General features: G+C 37.5%; 3 gene segments (V, D, J or C); 2 read left to right on the plus strand and 1 right to left on the minus strand.

Annotated features, from left to right (window-relative positions):
* Positions 1–1,956: 1,956 nt before the first annotated feature.
* LOC116355039 (Ig kappa-b4 chain C region-like) lies at positions 1,957–3,524 on the minus strand (the record flags this gene model as incomplete). The annotated part of the segment is given in 2 exon segments: positions 1,957–2,528; positions 3,407–3,524. Coding segments are annotated over 2 exon segments (435 nt in total), but the record flags the coding sequence as incomplete, so codon positions are not given.
* Positions 3,525–4,186: 662 nt separating this feature from the next.
* LOC116355038 (immunoglobulin kappa variable 3-15-like) lies at positions 4,187–5,030 on the plus strand. The segment is given in 2 exon segments: positions 4,187–4,281; positions 4,404–5,030. Coding segments are annotated over 2 exon segments (417 nt in total).
* Positions 5,031–8,302: 3,272 nt separating this feature from the next.
* On the plus strand, positions 8,303–9,126 carry LOC109878964 (Ig kappa chain V region K29-213-like). The segment is given in 2 exon segments: positions 8,303–8,426; positions 8,553–9,126. Coding segments are annotated over 2 exon segments (417 nt in total).
* The last annotated feature ends 18,459 nt before the right edge of the window (positions 9,127–27,585 follow it).

Consider the following 27,585-nt stretch of genomic DNA (forward strand, 5'->3'; position numbering starts at 1 on the left):
TTCAAGGAGTGGGCCTCTAACCCGGAAGCTTATAATAAATCCCGCTATGCCCTACGACGAATCGTCAAACAGCCAATGTGAGCAAGACCTTTAAACAGGTCAACATTCACAAGGCCGCAGGGCTAGACGGATTACAAGAACGTGTACTCCGAGCATGAGCTGATCAACTGGCAAGTGTCTTCAATTACATTTTCAATCTCTCCCTGTCCGAGTCTGTAATACCAACACATTTCAAGCAGACCTAGTGCCTGTGCCCGTGCCCAAGAATACTAAGGTAACCGGCCTAAATGACTACCGACCCGTAGCACTCACGTCTGTAGACATGAAGTGCTTTGAAAGGCTGGTCATGGCTCACATCTCCACCATCATCCCAGCAATTCCAGACCCACTCCAATTTGCATACTGCCCCAACAGATCCACAGATGATGCAATCTCTATTGCACTCCACACTGCCCTTTCCCACCTGGACAAAAGGAACACCTATGTGAGAATGCTATTCGTTGACGACAGCTAAGATTTCAACTCCATAGTATCCTCAAAGCTCATCAATAATGTAAGGACCCTTGGACTAAACACCTCCCTTTGCAACTGGATCCTGGACTTCCTGACGGGCAGCCCCAGGTGGTAAGGGTAGGTAACAACACGTCTGCCACGCTGATCCTCAACACGGGGGCCCTTCAGGGGTGCGTGCTAAGTCCCCTCCTGTACTCCCTGTTCACCCATGACTGCATGGCCAAGCATGACTCCAACACCATAAATTAAGTTTGTCGACGACACAACAGTGGCAGGCCTGATCACCGACAACGACGAGACAGCCTATAGGGAGGAGGTCAGAGACCTGGCCATGTGTTGCCAGCAACAACCTCTCCCTCAATGTGATCAAGACAAAGGAGATGATTGTGGACTACAGGAAAAAGAGGACCGAGCACGCCCCCATTCTCATCAACAGGGCTGCAGTGGAGCAGGTTGAGAGCTTCAAGTTCCTTGGTGTTCCTTGGTGTCCACATCACCAACAAACTAACATGGTCCAAGCACACCAAGACAGTCGTGAAGAGGGCACGACAAAACCTATTTCCCTTCAGGAGACTGAAAAGATTTGGTATGGGTCCTCAGATCCTCAAAATGTTCTACAACTGAACCAGGTTGCTTCACTGCCTGGTATGGCAACTGCTCGGCCTCCAACCGCAAGGCACTATAGATGGTAGTGCGAACGGCCCAGTATATCACTGGGGCAAGCTTCATGCCATCCAGGACCTCTATACCAGGCGGTGTCAGAGGAAGGCCCTAAAAATGGTCAAAGACTCCAGCCACCCTAGTCATAGACTGTTCTCTCTGCTCCCGCACAGCAAGCAGTACCAGAGCGCCATGTTTAGTTCCAAGAGGCTTCTAATCAGCTTCCTTCCCCAAGCCATAAGACTCCTGAACATCTAATCAAATGGCTACCCAGACTATTTGCATTGCCCCCCTCCCCTCTTTACACCACTTCTACTCTCTGTTGTCATCTATGCATAGTCACTTTAATAACACTACCTACATGTACATACTACCTCAACTAACTGGTGGCCCCGCACATTGACTTTGTATCAGTACCCCCCTGTATATTGTCTTGCTACTGTTATTTTACTGCTGCTCATTAATTACTTGTCACTTTAATCTCTTCTTCTTATCCGTATTTTTTTTAAACTGCGTTGTTGGTTAGGGGCTCGTAAGTAAGCATTTCTCAGTAAGGTCTACATCTGATGTATTCAGCACATGTGACTAGTAACATTTGATTTGATTTGCTGGTTGAAGATGATGTGGTTTGTGAGAACATACATGACTAAGCAATGACATTTAGGTCTGATAGTTTTCAAAGAAACTGTGAACCAGGCTTTTTTGATATACTGTATGTCTATACCATTCAACAACATTTAAGACTACAGTCTAATTATTAAAAGAGTCAACAAAAAACAAAAATATTTGTCCAAAGGAACATCTTTATTTCATCTATTCATTAAAGCATCAAAGCAAACATTCCTACAGTATCTAATTGTAATAAAACAGAACACATCACATCTAACACTGATACAGAGAGGATTAACACATGAACTCAACCAAAGCCCTCTGTTAGTCTACATGTCAGAGATCAATAAGACAGAACATCTGATCTCAGAACAGAGTCAAAGCAGAGGAACCAGCAGGCTCTCTCCACAGGGGTGTGACTGAGTAGTCCTATCCAGAACAGTCAGCCTTCCTCAGGGTCTTGGTCACTGGATTCTGGGATTTCTGCTGGGCTTCACAGGTCACCTCTCCTGCCTTGGTCCACTCCTGGGCAGTGAGAGTCAGGGTGCTGCTCCAGCTGTACAGGCCATCCTTCTCCAGGACCCTAGAACTGATCTCCTGGATCTTGTTGGTCCCGTCCACTTTCCAGCTCATGGTCCAGTCTGAGGGGAAGCCCTTGTTGGCCAGACATGTCAGTGTGGCTGTTGTTGTACTGGACAGCTCCTCACTAGAGGGGGGCAGGATGGTGAGGGTGGGGGCACTGTTACCTGGATCAAACAGAACACATCAACTAAGTAACAACATCAAGTACAGCTACACTAAGAGATTATCTTCAGCAAAGGACACATCAAAATAAAGTGAAATAGAAATGCCCTCTAAATATGAATGTAGGAGTCAGATTGATTAGAAGATGTGAAGAAAACACTAAAGTAGCATGATACAAAGCAGATTTATGAACCAAACAAGTATAAATTGGTTAACTAGAGTTGCTAATCATACGGTGTCAGATATACATGTTATACAGATGTTGTTTAGTATTGGATCTGATCAGAATAGCCTACTCATATTCATAGTATTTTCATAACATATCATCCATGTTAGATTATGAAGTCAGTTACAACCATAACTGAGACCCTTTGTCTGCTCCCTATCAATGAAGTCTACCATAAACACAATGCAACAATGATGATAACTATATACAATACTATTAGTTATTATACCAGAATTAGGAATGATATACTGCAATTATACGAATCAGACATACAAATAAACCTACAATTTATCATTTTTATTTAATAAATATTTACTGGAAAGAAGGCTCAGTCAAAAGCTACATTTAACCAAAATATTTGAGATAAATATTTTTTTTAAATCGCACAAACAGTAATACACAATGCAACAGCTATATTCCATATTATTAAATTGTTATCATACTAGAACTATCCTCTGCAATCCATCAAACCACACATTTCAATAAACACCTACATTTGAACATGTTGGTTGTTAGTCAAAAGAAATATAAAAAAGTTGTTTTTTTAGAAAGTAAAGTATGTAGAATCACAATATATTCATGGAGACAGAGTTTCACAGAGTAAAATACCCCCCAAAATAATCAGAAAGAAATATCAAAGAGCGTGTTACTTACTTCCAACATCAAGTCTGGTGCCACTACCAAAAGTCCACCACAGTGATACAATCACTATTACTGCTGGTACAAAAACCTCTCTGTGTTGTGATGCTGCAGCTGTTACAGTGAAGATCACTCATACAGAATCATAATCAACACAAATACACTTTAACATCTTCCAAGTAAAACAAACACTTCATATTAGCTGTTTCTAGATAATACAAATATGAATTGTATCTTAAATAGTATGTTTTCCTTCCTCTGTGTATCAGGTTCTCCTAGTCTGTAGGTACAGTCCAGCATTAGATCAGTGTTGCTAGTATTCCTCCAGATTGTCCATATGAAAGACAACAGCAGCAGCAGTAGTGATAGTGATCCATGTTGTATATTCCTTTATTAAACATGTTGATCTCACATTTAACAGTGGAGGTAAAGTCACAGAGGACAGACAACACTACCAGAGGAATCCTACCAGCTTTAGTTTAGAGAAGTGTTCACTAACTGATTAGAGGAACTTACATGAGAGACCAACCATGAGTGAACAGACAGTTCATTATATCTGATCATCATCAGAATAATAATGTGAAGGTGGTATGACATAAAAGGTACCATACATTAGTGATCTGAGTAAACAGTTGCTGTTTGATGTTATTAAAGACAGCATAATCAGTATAAAATACATTCTAATTCATTGAGCCTACTTGGAAACTGAAAAAAAAAATAGATTTGAAACATTAATTTGCATAATGCATCTCCCTGCTACTCTAAGAGCATTTATATCCCTGTGAGTTCAACACTTCATGACTGAGAGTTGTCCTTCATGACAACAGAACCCACAACAACCATGACTTTTATCACCATCTTCATCTGGACACTTGTCTTCTACATTGAAGGTACAAAATATATATGAGTTTTACATTTGAATAATGAAAAGTAAACAATTTGAGAGAACTGAATATTTTTAAGATTGTTATATTAATTCCTGGTACAATTATCCGTTTTCTCTCTGTTTCAGAATCCAGAGGACAGATCACAGTGACTCAGACTCCTACAGTGAAAACTGTTCTCCCAGGAGAGATAGTCTCTATGAACTGTAAAGCCAGCATTGATGTGCAAACTAACTGTTGGAGTTCAGGTAAACCATGTTTAGCCTGGTATCAACAGAAACCTGGAGGAGCTCCTAAACTACTTATTTACTATACTACAACACTTCAGTCTGGGACTCCATCTAGATTCAGTGGCAATGGATCTGGGAGTGACTTCACTCTGATCATCAGTAGAGTCCAGGCTGAAGATGCAGGAGATTACTACTGTCAGAGTTATAAACATATCAATAGTAAACATTTGTTCACACAGTGATACAGAGCCATACAAAAACCTCCCTCATTCAGACTGCTCAGTGATTGTGTTGCTACAGCTGGGACCTGCTGCAGGTGCTTCGGGGGAGAGAGTGAAATGGAACACTGGTAACTAGATGGTCAACTGTGATGTGACAATATGGTTTGAAATCATTCAGATCACATGACCATCATCATCTTCATAATCATCATGGTTGGTACCATAGAATGAACAAAAATATCAATGCAACATATGAAGTGTTGGTCCCATGTTTTATGAGCTGAAATAAAAGATCCCAGAAATGTTCCGTACGCTCAACAAGCATAATTCTCTCAATTGTTGTGCACAAATTAGTAACATCCCTGTTAGTGAGCATGTATCTTTTGCCAATATAATCCATCCACGTGACAGGTGTGACAAATCAAGAAGCTGATTAAACAGCATGATCATTACATAGATGTACCTTGTGTTGGGGATAATAAAAGGCCACTCTAAAATGTGCAGTTTTGTCAGACAAAGCCACAGATATCTCAAATTTTGAGGGAGTGTGCAATTTGCATGCTGACTACAGTAATGTCCACCAGAGTTGCTGCCAGATATGTTACTGTTAATTTCTCTACCACAAGCCACCTCCAACGCCAGAGCAGGACCTCCACATCTGGCCTCTTCACCTGCAGGATGGTCTGACATCAGCCACCCAGACAGCTGATGAAACTGAATACTTTTTCTGTCTGTAATAAAGCCCCTTTTGTTCAGGTAAACTCAGTCTGATTGGCTGGGCCTGGCTCCCCAGTGGGTGGGCCTATTGCCCTCCCAATCCCACCCATGGCTGCTCCCCTGCCCAGTCATGTGAAATCCATAGATTAGGGACTAATGAATTAATTTCAATTTGACTGATTTCCTTATATGAACTGTAACTCAGTAAAATATATGAACTGTAACTCATGTTGCACTTATATTTTTGTTCAAAATAATATAATCTTTGTGGTTGTGACTGGTTATATTTGTGATGGGGTGAAAGTTCATGTAAAAGTTATTTGGAGATTTGAAAACAAGAACAGTCCTGAGTCCACAATATCAGTACTCCATAAGATGTCCCAAAAAGGGTCATATTCCGAAAACATTTCTTAATTTCAGCCGCGTATAACAAGTTCCCATATGCACCTCACAACAAACTATTGATATGATCATCAAGCACTATATTAACTATTTTAATGAGCACATAACTGACTGTTAGATCTGTGAATGAGACACTTGTATGTCAAAACCCAAATATCTTTCAATCACAAAACCACAGACAGTGTTAACAGCTCTTTAATATATTTTCGCAGTATTCAAAAGGGGTTTACAGGATAAAAGCAACACAGTACAAAACACAAGGACAGGACCGGCCACCACATAGGCCTACACACTAGAGTCCATAGTTGTTTGTCATGGAGCGTTTGGAGCTTCGGGGTTGGCATCACGGGATTCCAATGTGGTAGTCGTGGCCTCAGCGGTCTTATCGTAGAAGGCGACAAGTCCAGAATCAGATCCTTTGCTTTCCTGAGGGAGAGGTTGTTTACCTGGCACCACGCCGTCAGTGTCTTCCTTCTCCCTCTAGGTCGTCTCGTTGTTGTTGTTGTTGTCAGGGTTACTACTGTTGTGCCGTTAGTGAACTTGATGATGGAGTTGGAACTATGTGAGGCCACGTAGTCCTGGGTATACAGGGAGTACCGGAGGGGACTGACTACGCACCCTTGTGGGGCCCCCATTTTGAGAAACAGTCGAGAAGGAAGTGTTATCTACCTTCACCACCTGGGGGCAGCACATCAGGAAGTCCAGCACGCAGTTGCATAGGGAGGAGTTCAGACCCAGGGCTGTGAGGTTTGTGGTGAGCTTATAGGACACTGTGGAATTGAAGACCGTAGTCAATGAACAGCTGTAGCTGTAGTCAATGAACAGAATCCTCACATGTTCATTCCTCTTGTCCAGGTGGGTGAGGGAAGTGTGCAGTGCAATAGTGATTGCGTCGTCCGTGGATCTGTCAGGGCGGCAGGGAAATTGGAGGGGATTGAGTGTGCCAGGGAGGAAGGAGGTGATGTGGTCTTTAACTAGCGTCTCAAAGCACTTCATGATGACAGAAGTGAGTGCTACGGGTCGGAAGTCCTTCAGTTCATTAACTTTCCCTGGTGTTGTGTCTCATGTGTACAGTATACTGTATGGATGCTACTCTCTTGCCAGGGCTCACTTGAAATCTCAATGTGACTTCTCCCGTAAATAAATCAAATGAAATCTTAAGATGTTGAGGAGATACTGGGTTTCATGTATTGTAATGATGGTCTACAGAGTCTCAGTGTGTCTGGTCAGAGACAGAGGAGAGGAGGCAGGGAGCTGAACTCAGTCAGGAACAGAGTAGCAGTCCTGCACAGCGGAGCCCCTCTTCTCTCAGTGGCAGTCCAATAGTCCAGCAGTCCAGTATTCAGACCACACAGCTCACTGCACTAACAGGAATCTCCCAGCAGGGGGAGGAATATGACCAATGATCGGACGGTGGAACATGACTGGTATTCCTCTTTTCCATAGACATCGTTATGTTACCATACCATATTACCATAACACTAAATAACAGACAAAGTGATGTATGTTACATGATAACATGATGTATTACTTGTATTTTATTCTCTCCAGCATTCACTATGGTTTAGTCTTGCTGTACAATATTGATAGTGATCATATGTGATAGCCCTTAAACCAATTATAGCATTGTATTTATACCCTTTTTATTCCATTTATTTATTTACATATTATTATCGAATTCTATGATTATTAGGCGACAAGATCATCAGATTATAATGGACTCTCAGTTATAATCTGATGGAATTAGTTCTAATCCGATTGATGGAATTAGTTCTAATCCGATTGATGGAATCAGTTCTAATCCGACTGATGGAATCTGTCATTCTGCCCATGTGTCACGAATTACTAAGGTGGGTGGAATCAGGCGCAGAGAGCAGGTTTCAGTTATTTGTCAGTTTATTCTCCGGCGCACAAACGACGGTCACGCCAACACAAAGGGCGAATAAAATACCCAGCCCTAACACAGGACCAAAATAGTCCGGAGAATAAAACACACGAAAAACCACCATATAACAGGATAACAAAAACAATCCCGCACAAAACAAGGGCGGGACAACCTACTATATATAAGGACGCTAATTAAACTAAAATACACACAGGTGAAACTAATAAGACAAAACCAACAGACAAACGAAAAAGGGATCGGCAGTGGCTAGTAGGACGGTGACGACGACCGCCGAGCACCGCCCGAACAGGCAGGGGAGCCAACTTCGGAGGAAGTCGTGACACCATGAACAAGGCTGTTAACCCACTGTCCCTAGGTTGTCATTGAAAATATGAATTTATTCTTAACTGTTCTAAACTGACTTGCCAAGTTAAATAAAGGTACAAAAAATAAAAATAATGAATCCTTAATGTTCTAAGTATACTGAATAATGGTGTATGGAGAGAAGACCAGAAGATTATTTGCATATTGATGATGCTCTGCACAGACAGCACATGCTTCAGTGGTCTGTGAGTGTTTATATCCCTGTGAGTTTAACACTTCATGACTGAGAGCTGTCCTTCATGACAACAGAACCCACAACAACCATGACTTTTATCACCATCTTCATCTGGACACTTGCTTTCTACATACAAGGTACAACATATATAGGAGTTTTATGTTGGTATACTGAATAGTAAACAGCTTGAGTTAACTGAAAGATTGTTTAAATTGTTTTATTCATCCCTGGAGATACATTTATTAGCTTTCTCTCTGTTTCAGAATCCAGAGGACAGATCACTGTGACTCAGACTCCTGCAGTGAAAACTGTTCTCCCAGGAGAGACAGTCTCTCTGAACTGTAAAACCGGCAGTAATGTGTATCCTGACTGTAATAGGTCAGGTAAACCATGTTTAGCCTGGTATCAACAGAAACCTGGAGAAACTCCTAAACAACTGGTCTACCATGGAAGCACCCTCTTCTCTGGGACTCCATCTAGATTCAGTGGCAGTGGATCAAGGAGTGACTTCACTCTGACCATCAGTGGAGTCCAGGCTGAAGATGCAGGAGATTACTACTGTCAGAGTATACACGTCATCAATAGTAAAGATGTGTCTACACAGTGATACAGAGTTGTACAAAAACCTCCCTCAGTCAGACTGCACAGTGACTGTACTGATACAGCTGGGACCTACTGCAGGTGCTGAGGGGGAAGAGACAGTGACATGGAACAATGGTCACTAGATGACGCCAACTGTGACATGTGACAATATGGTTAGAAAGCAATCACTCAGATCACATGACCATCATTGTGACAATCGTCATGTTTGTGACAATAGAATGACATATATACACTGAAGAAAAATATAAAGGCAACATGTAAAGTGTTACTCCGCATATCAGGAAGCAGCTTATACAGCACGATCACTACACAGGTGCACCTCATGCTGGGGACAAAAGAAGGCCAGTTATGTGCAGTTATGTCGCACAATGCCAAAGATATCAAGTTTTGACGGAGCGTGCAAATGGGAAAGGGAAAGTGAAAGAGGAATACCTAGTCAGTTGTAGAACTGAATGCCTTCAACTGAAATGTAATATTATGAGAGGAGAGGGTCAGTTACTACTACTACTACTCTATAACATTATGAGAGGAGAGGGTAAGTTACTACTACTACTCTATAACATTATGAGAGGAGAGGGTCAGTTACTACTACTCCTCTATAACATTAGGAGAGGAGAGGGTCAGTTACTACTACTACTCTAAAACATTAGGAGAGGAGAGGGTAAGTTACTACTACTACTCTATAACATTATGAGAGGAGAGGGTCAGTTACTACTACTCCTCTATAACATTAGGAGAGGAGAGGGTCAGTTACTACTACTACTCTAAAACATTAGGAGAGGAGAGGGTCAGTTACTACTACTACTCTATAACATTAGGAGAGGAGAGGGTCAGTTACTACTACTACTCTATAACATTAGGAGAGGAGAGGGTCAGTTACTATTACTACTCTATAACATTAGGAGAGGAGAGGGTCAGTTACTACTACTACTCTATAACATTAGGAGAGGAGAGGGTCAGTTCTATTACTACTCTATACCATTAGGAGAGGAGAGGGTCAGTTACTACTACTACTCTATAACATTAGGAGAGGAGAGGATCAGTTATATTACTACTCTATACCATTAGGAGAGGAGAGGGTCAGTTACTATTACTACTCTATAACATTAGGAGAGGAGAGGGTCAGTTACTACTACTACTACTCTATAACATTAGGAGAGGAGAGGGTCAGTTACTACAACTACTCTATAACATTATGAGAGGAGAGGGTCAGTTACTACTACTACTCTATAACATTAGGAGAGGGGAGGGTCAGTTACTACTACTACTCTAAAACATTAGGAGAGGAGAGGGTCAGTTACTACTACTACTACTCTATAACATTATGAGAGGAGAGGGTCAGTTACTACTACTACTCTATAACATTAGGAGAGGGGAGGGTCAGTTACTACTACTACTACTCTAAAACATTAGGAGAGGAGAGGGTCAGTTACTAATACTACTCTATAACATTAGGAGAGAGTCAGTACTATTACTACTCTATACCATTAGGAGAGGAGAGGGTCAGTTACTATTACTACTACTCTATAACATTAGGAGTGGAGAGTGTCAGTTACTACTACTACTCTATAACATTATGAGAGGAGAGGGTCAGTTACCACTACTCTATATCATTATGAGAGGAGAGGGTCAGTTACTACTACTAATACTCTATAACATTAGGAGAGGAGAGGGTCAGTTACTACTACTACTCTATAACATTATGAGAGGAGAGGGTCAGTTACTACTACTACTCTATAACATTATGAGAGGAGAGGGTCAGTTACTACTGCTCTAAAACATTAGGAGAGGAGAGGGTCAGTTACTACTACTACTACTCTATAACATTATGAGAGGAGAGGGTCAGTTACTACTACTCTAAAACATTAGGAGAGGAGAGGGTCAGTTACTACTACTACTCTATAACATTAGGAGAGGAGAGGGTCAGTACTATTACTACTCTATAACATTAGGAGAGGAGAGGGTCAATTACTATTACTACTCTATAACATTAGGAGAGGAGAGGGTCAATTACTATTACTACTACTCTATAACATTAGGAGAGGAGAGGGTCAGTTACTACTACTACTCTATAACATTAGGAGAGGAGAGGGTCAGTTACTACTACTACTACTCTATAATATTAGGAGAGGAGAGGATCAGTTACTATTACTACTACTCTATAATATTAGGAGAGGAGAGGATCAGTTACTATTACTACTACTCTATAATATTAGGAGAGGAGAGGGTCAGTTACTACAACTACTCTATAACATTATGAGAGGAGAGGATCAGTTACTACTACTCTATAACATTATGAGAGGAGAGGATCAGTTACTTCTATTACTCTATAACATTATGAGAGGAGAGGATCAGTTACTACTACTACTACTCTATAACATTATGAGAGGAGAGGATCAGTTACTACTACTACTCTATAACATTATGAGAGGAGAGGATCAGTTACATCTATTACCCTATAACATTATGAGAGGAGAGGATCAGTTACTACTACTACTACTCTATAACATTATGAGAGGAGAGGATCAGTTACTACTACTCTATAACATTATGAGAGGAGAGGATTAGTTACTTCTATTACTCTATAACATTAGGAGAGGAGAGGTTCAGTTAATATTACTACTCTATAATATTAGGAGAGGAGAGGATCAGTTACTATTACTACTACTACTCTATAACATTATGAGAGGAGAGGATCAGTTCCAATTACTACTACTCTATAACATTATGAGAGGAGAGTATCAGTTACTGCTACTACTACTATATAACATTATGAGGGGAGAGGATCAGTTACTATTACTACTCTATAACATTATGAGAGGAGAGGATCAGTTACTATTACTACTATATAACATTAGGAGAGGAGAGGATCAGTTATTACTGCTACTACTCTATAACATTATGAGAGGAGAGGATTAGTTACTTCTACTACTCTATAACATTATCAGAGGAGAGGATCAGTTACTATTACTACTCTATAATATTAGGAGAGGAGAGGATCAGTTACTATTACTACTCTATAACATTAGGAGAGGAGAGGATCAGTTATTACTACTACTACTCTATAACATTATGAGAGGAGAGGATTAGTTACTTCTATTACTCTATAACATTATGAGAGGAGAGGATCAGTTACTTCTACTACTCTAACATTATCAGAGGAGAGGATCAGTTACTATTACTACTCTATAACATTAGGAGAGGAGAGGGTCAGTTACTACTACTACTACTCTATAAGATTATGAGAGGAGAGGGTCAGTTACTACTACTCTATAACATTATGAGAGGAGAGGATCAGTTACTACTACTACTACTACTCTATAACATTAGGAGAGGAGAGGGTCAGTTACTATTACTACTACTACTCTATAACATTAGGAGAGGAGAGGGTCAGTTACTACTACTACTCTAAAACATTATGAGAGGAGAGGATCAGTTACTACTACTACTACTCTATAACATTATGAGAGGAGAGGATCAGTTACTACTACTACTCTATAACATTATGAGAGGAGAGGATCAGTTACTATTACTACTACTACTCTATAACATTAGGAGAGGAGAGGGTCAGTTACTACTACTACTCTAAAACATTATGAGAGGAGAGGATCAGTTACTACTACTACTACTCTATAACATTATGAGAGGAGAGGATCAGTTACTACTACTACTACTCTATAACATTATGAGAGGAGAGGATCAGTTACTTCTATTACACTATAACATTATGAGAGGAGAGGATCAGCTACTATTACTACTCTGTAACATTATGAGAGGAGAGGATCAGTTACTACTACTACTCTATAACATTAGGAGAGGAGAGGGTCAGTTACTACTACTACTCTATAATATTAGGAGAGGAGAGGGTCAGTTACTACTACTACTACTCTTTAATATTAGGAGAGGAGAGGATCAGTTACTACTATTACTACTCTTTAATATTAGGAGAGGAGAGGGGTCAGTTACTACTACTACTACTCTTTAATATTAGGAGAGGAGAGGATCAGTTACTACTACTACTACTCTTTAATATTAGGAGAGGAGAGGGTCAGTTACTACTATTACTACTCTATAACATTATGAGAGGAGAGGATCAGTTACTATTACTACTATATAACATTATGAGAGGAGATGATCAGTTATTATCACTACTACTCTATAACAATATGAGAGGAGAGGATCAGTTATTATCACTACTACTCTATAACATTATGAGAGGAGAGGATCAGTTACTATTACTACTCTATAACAATATGAGAGGAGAGGATCAGTTACTATTACTACTATATAACATTATGAGAGGAGAGGATCAGATACTACTACTACTACTATATAACATTATGAGAGGAGAGGATCAGTTACTGCTACTACTACTATATAACATTATGAGAGGAGAGGATCAGTTATTATTACTACTATATAACATTATGAGAGGAGAGGATCAGTTACTGCTACTACTACTCTATAACATTATGAGAGGAGAGGATCAGTTACTATTACTACTATATACCATTATGAGAGGAGAGGATCAGTTACTACTACTACTACTATATAACATTATGAGAGGAGAGGATCAGTTACTGCTACTACTACTATATAACATTATGAGAGGAGAGGATCAGTTATTATTACTACTATATAACATTATGAGAGGAGAGGATCAGTTATTATCACTACTACTCTATAACATTATGAGAGGAGAGGATCAGTTATTATCACTACTACTATATAACATTATGAGAGGAGAGGATCAGTTACTGCTACTACTACTATATAACATTATGAGAGGAGAGGATCAGTTATTATCACTACTACTATATAACATTATGAGAGGAGAGGATCAGTTATTATCACTACTACTCTTTAACATTATGAGAGGAGAGGATCAGTTATTATCACTACTACTATATAACATTATGAGAGGAGAGGATCAGTTATTATCACTACTACTCTATAACATTATGAGAGGAGAGGCTCAGTTACTGCTACTACTCTATAACATTATGAGAGGAGAGGATCAGTTATTATCACTACTACTATATAACATTATGAGAGGAGAGGATCAGTATTATCACTACTAGTCTATAACATTATGAGAGGAGAGGATCAGTTACTGCTACTACTCTATAACATTATGAGAGGAGAGGATCAGTTACTGCTACTAATACTATATAACATTATGAGAGGAGAGGATCAGTTACTGCTACTACTACTATATAACATTATGAGAGGAGAGGATCAGTTATTATCACTACTACTATATAACATTATGAGAGGAGAGGATCAGTTACTGCTACTACTCTATAACCTTATGAGAGGAGAGGATCAGTTACTGCTACTACTCTATAATATTAGGAGAGGAGAGGGTCAGTTACTACTACTACTACTCTTTAATATTAGGAGAGGAGAGGATCAGTTATTATCACTACTACTATATAACATTATGAGAGGAGAGGATCAGTTATTATCACTACTACTCTATAACATTATGAGAGGAGAGGATCAGTTATTATCACTACTACTATATAACATTATGAGAGGAGAGGATCAGTTATTATCACTACTACTATATAACATTATGAGAGGAGAGGATCAGTTACTGCTACTACTCTATAACCTTATGAGAGGAGAGGATCAGTTACTGCTACTACTCTATAATATTAGGAGAGGAGAGGGTCAGTTACTACTACTACTACTCTTTAATATTAGGAGAGGAGAGGATCAGTTACTACTATTACTACTCTTTAATATTAGGAGAGGAGAGGGTCAGTTACTACTACTACTACTCTTTAATATTAGGAGAGGAGAGGATCAGTTACTACTACTACTACTCTTAATATTAGGAGAGGAGAGGGTCAGTTACTACTATTACTACTCTATAACATTATGAGAGGAGAGGATCAGTTACTATTACTACTATATAACATTATGAGAGGAGATGATCAGTTATTATCACTACTACTCTATAACATTATGAGAGGAGAGGATCAGTTATTATCACTACTACTCTATAACATTATGAGAGGAGAGGATCAGTTACTATTACTACTCTATAACAATATGAGAGGAGAGGATCAGTTACTATTACTACGATATAACATTATGAGAGGAGAGGATCAGATACTACTACTACTACTATATAACATTATGAGAGGAGAGGATCAGTTACTGCTACTACTACTATTTAACATTATGAGAGGAGAGGATCAGTTATTATTACTACTATATAACATTATGAGAGGAGAGGATCAGTTACTGCTACTACTACTCTATAACATTATGAGAGGAGAGGATCAGTTACTATTACTACTATATAACATTATGAGAGGAGAGGATCAGTTACTACTACTACTACTATATAACATTATGAGAGGAGAGGATCAGTTACTGCTACTACTACTATATAACATATGAGAGGAGAGGATCAGTTATTATTACTACTATATAACATTATGAGAGGAGAGGATCAGTTATTATCACTACTACTCTATAACATTATGAGAGGAGAGGATCAGTTATTATCACTACTACTATATAACATTATGAGAGGAGAGGATCAGTTACTGCTACTACTACTATATAACATTATGAGAGGAGAGGATCAGTTATTATCACTACTACTATAACATTATGAGAGGAGAGGATTAGTTATTATCACTACTACTCTATAACATTATGAGAGGAGAGGATCAGTTATTATCACTACTACTATATAACATTATGAGAGGAGAGGATCAGTTATTATCACTACTACTCTATAACATTATGAGAGGAGAGGATCAGTTATTATCACTACTACTATATAACATTATGAGAGGAGAGGATCAGTTATTATCACTACTAGTCTATAACATTATGAGAGGAGAGGATCAGTTACTGCTACTACTCTATAACATTATGAGAGGAGAGGATCAGTTACTGCTACTACTACTATATAACATTATGAGAGGAGAGGATCAGTTACTGCTACTACTACTATATAACATTATGAGAGGAGAGGATCAGTTATTATCACTACAACTATATAACATTATGAGAGGAGAGGATCAGTTATTATCACTAAGACTCTATAACATTATGAGAGGAGAGGATCAGTTACTGCTACTACTCTATAACCTTATGAGAGGAGAGGATCAGTTACTGCTACTACTCTATAACATTATGAGAGGAGAGGATCAGTTACTGCTACTACTACTCTATAACATTATGAGAGGAGAGGATCAGTTACTACTACTACTCTATAACATTATGAGAGGAGAGGATCAGTTACTGCTACTACTCTATAACATTATGAGAGGAGAGGATCAGCTACTGCTACTACTACTATATAACATTATGAGAGGAGAGTATCAGTTACTGCTACTACTCTATAACATTATGAGAGGAGAGGATCAGTTACTGCTACTACTACTATATAACATTATGAGAGGAGAGGATCAGTTATTATCACTACAACTATATAACATTATGAGAGGAGAGGATTAGTTATTATCACTACTACTCTATAACATTATGAGAGGAGAGGATTAGTTATTATCACTACTACTCTATAAGAATATGAGAGGAGAGGATCAGTTACTATTACTACGATATAACATTATGAGAGGAGAGGATCAGATACTACTACTACTACTATATAACATTATGAGAGGAGAGGATCAGTTACTGCTACTACTACTATATAACATTATGAGAGGAGAGGATCAGTTATTATTACTACTATATAACATTATGAGAGGAGAGGATCAGTTACTGCTACTACTACTCTATAACATTATGAGAGGAGAGGATCAGTTACTATTACTACTATATAACATTATGAGAGGAGAGGATCAGTTACTACTACTACTACTATATAACATTATGAGAGGAGAGGATCAGTTACTGCTAGCTACTACTATATAACATTATGAGAGGAGAGGATCAGTTTATTATTACTACTATATAACATTAGGAAGGAGAGGATCAGTTATTATAACTACTACTCTATAACATTATGAAGAGGAGAGGATCAGATTATTAATCACTACTGACTATATAAGCAAATTATGAGAGGAGAGGATCAGTTACTCTGGCTACTAGCTACTATATACATTATGGGAGAGGAGAGGAATCAGTTATTATCACAACTACTATATAACATTAATGAAGAGGAAGAGGATTATTATTATCACTACTAATCTATACCATGATGAGAAGGAAGAGGATCGAAGTTATTATCACTACTACTATATACATTTATGAGAGGAGAGGATCAGTGATTATCACTACTACTCTATAACAGTATGAGAGTGAGAGGATCAGTTATTAATCACTAACTACTATATAACATTATGAGAGGAGAGGATCAGTTATTATCACTACTACTCTATAACATTATGAGAGGAGAGGCCAGTTACTGCTACTACTCTATAACATTATGAGAGGAGAGGATCAGGTATTATCACTACTATATACTAACATATGAGAGGAGAAGGATTCAGTAATTATCACTTACTAGTCTATAACATTATGAGAGGAGAGGATCAGTTACTGCTACTCTCTATACATTATGAGAGGAGAGGATCAGTTACTGCCTACTTACTACCTATTAAACATTATGAGAGGAGAAGGATCAGTTACTGCTACTGATACTTATATAACATCATGAGAGGAGAGGGTCATTATTGATCACTACAACTATTATAACATTATGAGAGGAGAGGATCAGTTATATCACTAAGACTCGATAACATATGAGAGGAGAGGATCAGTTACTGCTACTACTCTATAACCTTATGAGAGGAAGAGGATCAGTTTACTGCTACTACTCTATAACATATGAGAGGAGAGGATCAGTTACTGCTACTACTACTCTATAACATTATGAGAGAGAGGATCAGTTACTACTACTACTCTATAACATTATAGAGGAGAGGATCAGTTACTGCTATACTCTATAACATTATGAGAGGAGAGGATCAGCTACTGCTACTACTACTCTATAACATTATGAGAGGAGAGTATCAGTTACTGCTACTACTCTATAACATTTTGAGAGGAGAGAATCAGTACTGCTACTACTACTATATAACATTATGAGAGGAGAGGATCAGTTACTACTACTACTACTATATACATTATGAGAAGGAGAGGATCAGTTACTGCTACTACTACTATATAACATTATGAGAGGAGAGATCAGTTACTACTACTACTACTATATAACATTATGAGAGAGAGGATCAGTTACTGCTACTACTACTATATAACATTATGAGGAGAGGATCAGTTACTATTACTACTATATAACATTATGAGAGGAGAGGCTCAGTTATTATCACTACTACTCTATAACATTATGAGAGGAGAGGATCAGTTATTATCACTACTACTATATAACATTATGAGAAGGAGAGGATCAGTTATTATCACTACTACTCTATAACATTATGAGAGGAGAGGATGCAGTTACTATTACTACTATATAAATTATGAGAGGAGATTGATCCAGTTTACTATTATTCTACTATATAACATTATGAGAGGAGAGGACCGGTTATTAAATCAACTACTACTCTATAACATTATGAGAGGAGAGGATCAGTTACTACTACTACTAGTAACATTCTACGTGAGGTCAGTTACTACTACTACTCTACAATTGAGAGGGAGAGGATCAGTTACTACTACTACTATATAACCATTATGAGAGGAGAGGATCAGTTACTACTACTACTATATAGACATTATAGAGAGGAAGAGGATCAGTTACTATTACTACTCTATAACATTATAGAGGAAGAGGATCAGTTACTAATTACTATCTCATAACATTATGAGAGGAAGAGGATCAGTTACTGAGAGAGAGGATCAGTTACTATATACTCTATAACATATGAGAGATGAGGATCAGTTAATTCTACTACTATCTATAACATTATGGAGGGAGAGGATCAGTTACTATTACTACTCTATAAACATATGAGAGGAGAGGATCAGTTACTCCTACTACTCTATAATATGAGAGGAGAGGATCAAGTTTACATATACTACTCTAGTAACATTATGAGAGGAGAGGATCAGTTAACTACTACTACTCTATAACATTATGAGAGGAGAGGGATCAGTTACTATTACTACTATATAACATATGAGAGGAGATGATTCAGTTACTACTCCTATACTCTATAACATTATGAGAGGAGAGGATCAGTTACTGATTACTACTATATAACATTAGAAGAGGAGATGATTCAGTTACTATTACTACTATATAACATATGAGAGGAGAGGATCAGTTATTATCACTACCTACTCTATAACATTATGAGAGGAGAGATCAGTTACTGTTACTACTCTATAACATTATGAGAGGAGAGGATCAGTTACTGCTACTACTACTATATAACATTATGAGAGGAGAGGATCAGTTATTATCACTACTACTATATAACATTATGAGAGGAGAGGATCAGTTATTATCACTACTACTCTATAACATTGTGAGAGGAGAGGATCAGTTATTATCACTACTAATATATAACATTATGAGAGGAGAGGATCAGTTATTATCACTACTACTCTATAACATTATGAGAGGAGAGGATCAGTTACTGCTACTACTACTATATAACATTATGAGAGGAGAGGATCAGTTATTATCACTACTACTATATAACATTATGAGAGGAGATGATCAGTTATTATCACTACTACTCTATAACATTATGAGAGGAGAGGATCAGTTATTATCACTACTACATATAACATTATGAGAGGAGAGGATCAGTTATTATCACTACTAGTCTATAACATTATGAGAGGAGAGGATCAGTTACTGCTACTACTCTATAACATTATGAGAGGAGAGGATCAGTTACTGCTACTACTACTATATAACATTATGAGAGGAGAGGATCAGTTACTGCTACTACTACTATATAACATTATGAGAGGAGAGGATCAGTTATTATCACTACTACTATATAACATTATGAGAGGAGAGGATCAGTTATTATCACTAAGACTCTATAACATTATGAGAGGAGAGGATCAGTTACTGCTACTACTCTATAACCTTATGAGAGGAGAGGATCAGTTACTGCTACTACTCTATAACATTATGAGAGGAGAGGATCAGTTACTGCTACTACTACTCTATAACATTATGAGAGGAGAGGATCAGTTACTACTACTACTCTATAACATTATGAGAGGAGAGGATCAGTTACTGCTACTACTCTATAACATTATGAGAGGAGAGGATCAGCTACTGCTACTACTACTATATAACATTATGAGAGGAGAGTATCAGTTACTGCTACTACTCTATAACATTATGAGAGGAGAGGATCAGTTACTGCTACTACTACTATATAACATTATGAGAGGAGAGGATCAGTTACTACTACTCTATAACATTATGAGAGGAGAGTATCAGTTACTGCTACTACTCTATAACATTATGAGAGGAGAGGATCAGTTACTACTACTACTACTATATAACATTATGAGAGGAGAGGATCAGTTACTGCTACTACTACTATATAACATTATGAGAGGAGAGGATCAGTTACTATTACTACTATATAACATTATGAGAGGAGAGGATCAGTTATTATCACTACTACTCTATAACATTATGAGAGGAGAGGATCAGTTATTATCACTACTAATATATAACATTATGAGAGGAGAGGATCAGTTATTATCACTACTACTCTATAACATTATGAGAGGAGAGGATCAGTTACTATTACTACTATATAACATTATGAGAGGAGAGGATCAGTTACTATTACTACTATATAACATTATGAGAGGAGAGGATCAGTTATTATCACTACTACTCTATAACATTATGAGAGGAGAGGATCAGTTACTACTACTACTACTCTATAACATTATGAGAGGAGAGGATCAGTTACTATTACTACTATATAACATTATGAGAGGAGATGATCAGTTACTACTACTACTCTAAAACATTATGAGAGGAGAGGATCAGTTACTATTACTACTATATAACATTATGAGAGGAGAGGATCAGTTACTACTACTACTCTATAACATTATGAGAGGAGAGGATCAGTTACTATTACTACTCTATAACATTATGAGAGGAGAGGATCAGTTACTACTACTACTCTATAACATTATGAGAGGAGAGGATCAGTTACTATTACTACTATATAACATTAGGAGAGGAGATGATCAGTTACTACTACTACTACTCTATAACATTATGAGAGGAGAGGATCAGTTACTATTATTACTATATAAATCAAATCAAATCAAATCAAATTTATTTATATAGCCCTTCGTACATCAGCTGATATCTCAAAGTGCTGTACAGAAACCCAGCCTAAAACCCCAAACAGCAAGCAATGCAGGTGGAGAAGCACGGTGGCTAGGAAAAACTCCCTAGAAGGCCAATACCTAGGAAGAAACCTAGAGAGGAACCAGGCTATGTGGGGTGGCCAGTCCTCTTCTGGCTGTGCCGGGTGGAGATTATAACAGAACATGGTCAAGATGTTCAATGTTCATAAATGACCAGCATGGTCGAATAATAATAAGGCAGAACAGTTGAAACTAGAGCAGCAGCACAGTCAGGTGGAAGTTGAAACTGGAGCAGCAGCATGGCCAGGTAGACTGGGGACAGCAAGGAGTCATCATGTCAGGTAGTCCTGGGGCATGGTCCTAGGGCTCAGGTCAGTTGAAACTGGAACAGCAGCATGGCCAGGTGGACTGGGGACAGCAAGGAGTCATCATGTCAGGTAGTCCTGGGGCATGGTCCTAGGGCTCAGGTCCTCCGAGAGAGAGAAAGAAAGAGAGAAGGAGAGAATTAGAGAACGCACACTTAGATTCACACAGGACACCGAATAGGACAGGAGAAGTACTCCAGATATAACAAACTGACCCCAGCCCCCCGACACATAAACTACTGCAGCATAAATAATGGAGGCTGAGACAGGAGGGGTCAGGAGACACTGTGGCCCATCCGAGGACACCCCCGGACATTATGAGAGGACACCCCCGGACATTATGAGAGGAGATGATCAGTTACTACTACTACTCTATAACATTATGAGAGGAGAGGATCAGTTATTATCACTACTACTATATAACATTATGAGAGGAGAGGATCAGTTATTATCACTACTACTCTATAACATTATGAGAGGAGAGGCTCAGTTACTGCTACTACTCTATAACATTATGAGAGGAGAGGATCAGTTATTATCACTACTACTATATAACATTATGAGAGGAGAGGATCAGTTATTATCACTACTAGTCTATAACATTATGAGAGGAGAGGATCAGTTACTGCTACTACTCTATAACATTATGAGAGGAGAGGATCAGTTACTGCTACTACTACTCTATAACATTATGAGAGGAGAGGATCAGTTACTACTACTACTCTATAACATTATGAGAGGAGAGGATCAGTTACTGCTACTACTCTATAACATTATGAGAGGAGAGGATCAGCTACTGCTACTACTACTATATAACATTATGAGAGGAGAGTATCAGTTACTGCTACTACTCTATAACATTATGAGAGGAGAGGATCAGTTACTGCTACTACTACTATATAACATTATGAGAGGAGAGGATCAGTTATTATCACTACAACTATATAACATTATGAGAGGAGAGGATTAGTTATTATCACTACTAATCTATAACATTATGAGAGGAGAGGATTAGTTATTATCACTACTACTCTATAAGAATATGAGAGGAGAGGATCAGTTACTATTACTACGATATAACATTATGAGAGGAGAGGATCAGATACTACTACTACTACTATATAACATTATGAGAGGAGAGGATCAGTTACTGCTACTACTACTATATAACATTATGAGAGGAGAGGATCAGTTATTATTACTACTATATAACATTATGAGAGGAGAGGATCAGTTACTGCTACTACTACTCTATAACATTATGAGAGGAGAGGATCAGTTTACTATTACTACTATATAACATTATGAGAGGAGAGGATCAGTTACTACTACTACTACTATATAACATTATGAGAGGAGAGGATCAGTTACTGCTACTACTACTATATAACATTATGAGAGGAGAGGATCAGTTATTATTACTACTATATAACATTATGAGAGGAGAGGATCAGTTATTATCACTACTACTCTATAACATTATGAGAGGAGAGGATCAGTTATTATCACTACTACTATATAACATTATGAGAGGAGAGGATCAGTTACTGCTACTACTACTATATAACATTATGAGAGGAGAGGATCAGTTATTATCACTACTACTATATAACATTATGAGAGGAGAGGATTAGTTATTATCACTACTACTCTATAACATTATGAGAGGAGAGGATCAGTTATTATCACTACTACTATATAACATTATGAGAGGAGAGGATCAGTTATTATCACTACTACTCTATAACATTATGAGAGGAGAGGATCAGTTATTATCACTACTACTATATAACATTATGAGAGGAGAGGATCAGTTATTATCACTACTAGTCTATAACATTATGAGAGGAGAGGATCAGTTACTGCTACTACTCTATAACATTATGAGAGGAGAGGATCAGTTACTGCTACTACTACTATATAACATTATGAGAGGAGAGGATCAGTTACTGCTACTACTACTATATAACATTATGAGAGGAGAGGATCAGTTATTATCACTACAACTATATAACATTATGAGAGGAGAGGATCAGTTATTATCACTAAGACTCTATAACATTATGAGAGGAGAGGATCAGTTACTGCTACTACTCTATAACCTTATGAGAGGAGAGGATCAGTTACTGCTACTACTCTATAACATTATGAGAGGAGAGGATCAGTTACTGCTACTACTACTATATAACATTATGAGAGGAGAGTATCAGTTACTGCTACTACTCTATAACATTATGAGAGGAGAGGATCAGTTACTGCTACTACTACTATATAACATTATGAGAGGAGAGGATCAGTTATTATCACTACTACTATATAACATTATGAGAGGAGAGGATTAGTTATTATCACTACTACTCTATAACATTATGAGAGGAGAGGATCAGTTATTATCACTACTACTATATAACATTATGAGAGGAGAGGATCAGTTATTATCACTACTACTCTATAACATTATGAGAGGAGAGGCTCAGTTACTGCTACTACTCTATAACATTATGAGAGGAGAGGATCAGTTATTATCACTACTACTATATAACATTATGAGAGGAGAGGATCAGTTATTATCACTACGAGTCTATAACATTATGAGAGGAGAGGATCAGTTACTGCTACTACTCTATAACATTATGAGAGGAGAGGATCAGTTACTGCTACTACTACTATATAACATTATGAGAGGAGAGGATCAGTTACTATTACTACTATATAACATTATGAGAGGAGAGGCTCAGTTATTATCACTACTACTCTATAACATTATGAGAGGAGAGGATCAGTTATTATCACTACTACTATATAACATTATGAGAGGAGAGGATCAGTTATTATCACTACTACTCTATAACATTATGAGAGGAGAGGATCAGTTACTATTACTACTATATAACATTATGAGAGGAGATGATCAGTTACTATTACTACTATATAACATTATGAGAGGAGAGGATCAGTTATTATCACTACTACTCTATAACATTATGAGAGGAGAGGATCAGTTACTACTACTACTACTATATAACATTATGAGAGGAGAGGGTCAGTTACTACTACTACTCTAAAACATTATGAGAGGAGAGGATCAGTTACTATTACTACTATATAACATTATGAGAGGAGAGGATCAGTTACTACTACTACTCTATAACATTATGAGAGGAGAGGATCAGTTACTATTACTACTCTATAACATTATGAGAGGAGAGGATCAGTTACTACTACTACTCTATAACATTATGAGAGGAGAGGATCAGTTACTATTACTACTCTATAACATTATGAGAGGAGAGGATCAGTTAATTCTACTACTACTCTATAACATTATGAGAGGAGAGGATCAGTTACTATTACTACTCTATAACATTATGAGAGGAGAGGATCAGTTACTACTACTACTCTATAACATTATGAGAGGAGAGGATCAGTTACTATTACTACTCTATAACATTATGAGAGGAGAGGATCAGTTACTACTACTACTCTATAACATTATGAGAGGAGAGGATCAGTTACTATTACTACTATATAACATTATGAGAGGAGATGATCAGTTACTACTACTACTACTCTATAACATTATGAGAGGAGAGGATCAGTTACTATTACTACTATATAACATTATGAGAGGAGATGATCAGTTACTATTACTACTATATAACATTATGAGAGGAGAGGATCAGTTACTATTACTACTATATAACATTATGAGAGGAGATGATCAGTTATTATCACTACTACTCTATAACATTATGAGAGGAGAGGATCAGTTATTATCACTACTACTCTATAACATTATGAGAGGAGAGGATCAGTTATTATCACTACTACTATATAACATTATGAGAGGAGAGGATCAGTTATTATCAATACTACTCTATAACATTATGAGAGGAGAGGATCAGTTACTGCTACTACTACTATATAACATTATGAGAGGAGAGGATCAGTTATTATCACTACTACTATATAACATTATGAGAGGAGAGGATCAGTTATTATCACTACTACTCTATAACATTGTGAGAGGAGAGGATCAGTTATTATCACTACTAATATATAACATTATGAGAGGAGAGGATCAGTTATTATCACTACTACTCTATAACATTATGAGAGGAGAGGATCAGTTACTGCTACTACTACTATATAACATTATGAGAGGAGAGGATCAGTTATTATCACTACTACTATATAACATTATGAGAGGAGAGGATCAGTTACTGCTACTACTACTATATAACATTATGAGAGGAGAGGATCAGTTATTATCACTACTACTATATAACATTATGAGAGGAGAGGATCAGTTATTATCACTACTACTCTATAACATTATGAGAGGAGAGGATCAGTTATTATCACTACTACTATATAACATTATGAGAGGAGAGGATCAGTTATTATCACTACTAGTCTATAACATTATGAGAGGAGAGGATCAGTTACTGCTACTACTCTATAACATTATGAGAGGAGAGGATCAGTTACTGCTACTACTACTATATAACATTATGAGAGGAGAGGATCAGTTACTGCTACTACTACTATATAACATTATGAGAGGAGAGGATCAGTTATTATCACTACAACTATATAACATTATGAGAGGAGAGGATCAGTTATTATCACTAAGACTCTATAACATTATGAGAGGAGAGGATCAGTTACTGCTACTACTCTATAACCTTATGAGAGGAGAGGATCAGTTACTGCTACTACTCTATAACATTATGAGAGGAGAGGATCAGTTACTGCTACTACTACTCTATAACATTATGAGAGGAGAGGATCAGTTACTACTACTACTCTATAACATTATGAGAGGAGAGGATCAGTTACTGCTACTACTCTATAACATTATGAGAGGAGAGGATCAGCTACTGCTACTACTACTATATAACATTATGAGAGGAGAGTATCAGTTACTGCTACTACTCTATAACATTATGAGAGGAGAGGATCAGTTACTGCTACTACTACTATATAACATTATGAGAGGAGAGGATCAGTTATTATCACTACAACTATATAACATTATGAGAGGAGAGGATTAGTTATTATCACTACTACTCTATAACATTATGAGAGGAGAGGATTAGTTATTATCACTACTACTCTATAACAATATGAGAGGAGAGGATCAGTTACTATTACTACGATATAACATTATGAGAGGAGAGGATCAGATACTACTACTACTACTATATAACATTATGAGAGGAGAGGATCAGTTACTGCTACTACTACTATATAACATTATGAGAGGAGAGGATCAGTTATTATTACTACTATATAACATTATGAGAGGAGAGGATCAGTTACTGCTACTACTACTCTATAACATTATGAGAGGAGAGGATCAGTTACTATTACTACTATATAACATTATGAGAGGAGAGGATCAGTTACTACTACTACTACTATATAACATTATGAGAGGAGAGGATCAGTTACTGCTACTACTACTATATAACATTATGAGAGGAGAGGATCAGTTATTATTACTACTATATAACATTATGAGAGGAGAGGATCAGTTATTATCACTACTACTCTATAACATTATGAGAGGAGAGGATCAGTTATTATCACTACTACTATATAACATTATGAGAGGAGAGGATCAGTTACTGCTACTACTACTATATAACATTATGAGAGGAGAGGATCAGTTATTATCACTACTACTATATAACATTATGAGAGGAGAGGATTAGTTATTATCACTACTACTCTATAACATTATGAGAGGAGAGGATCAGTTATTATCACTACTACTATATAACATTATGAGAGGAGAGGATCAGTTATTATCACTACTACTCTATAACATTATGAGAGGAGAGGATCAGTTATTATCACTACTACTATATAACATTATGAGAGGAGAGGATCAGTTATTATCACTACTAGTCTATAACATTATGAGAGGAGAGGATCAGTTACTGCTACTACTCTATAACATTATGAGAGGAGAGGATCAGTTACTGCTACTACTACTATA

This window comes from Oncorhynchus kisutch, linkage group LG19, assembly GCF_002021735.2.
Source record: "Oncorhynchus kisutch isolate 150728-3 linkage group LG19, Okis_V2, whole genome shotgun sequence".
Classification (NCBI taxonomy): Eukaryota; Metazoa; Chordata; class Actinopteri; order Salmoniformes; family Salmonidae; genus Oncorhynchus; species Oncorhynchus kisutch.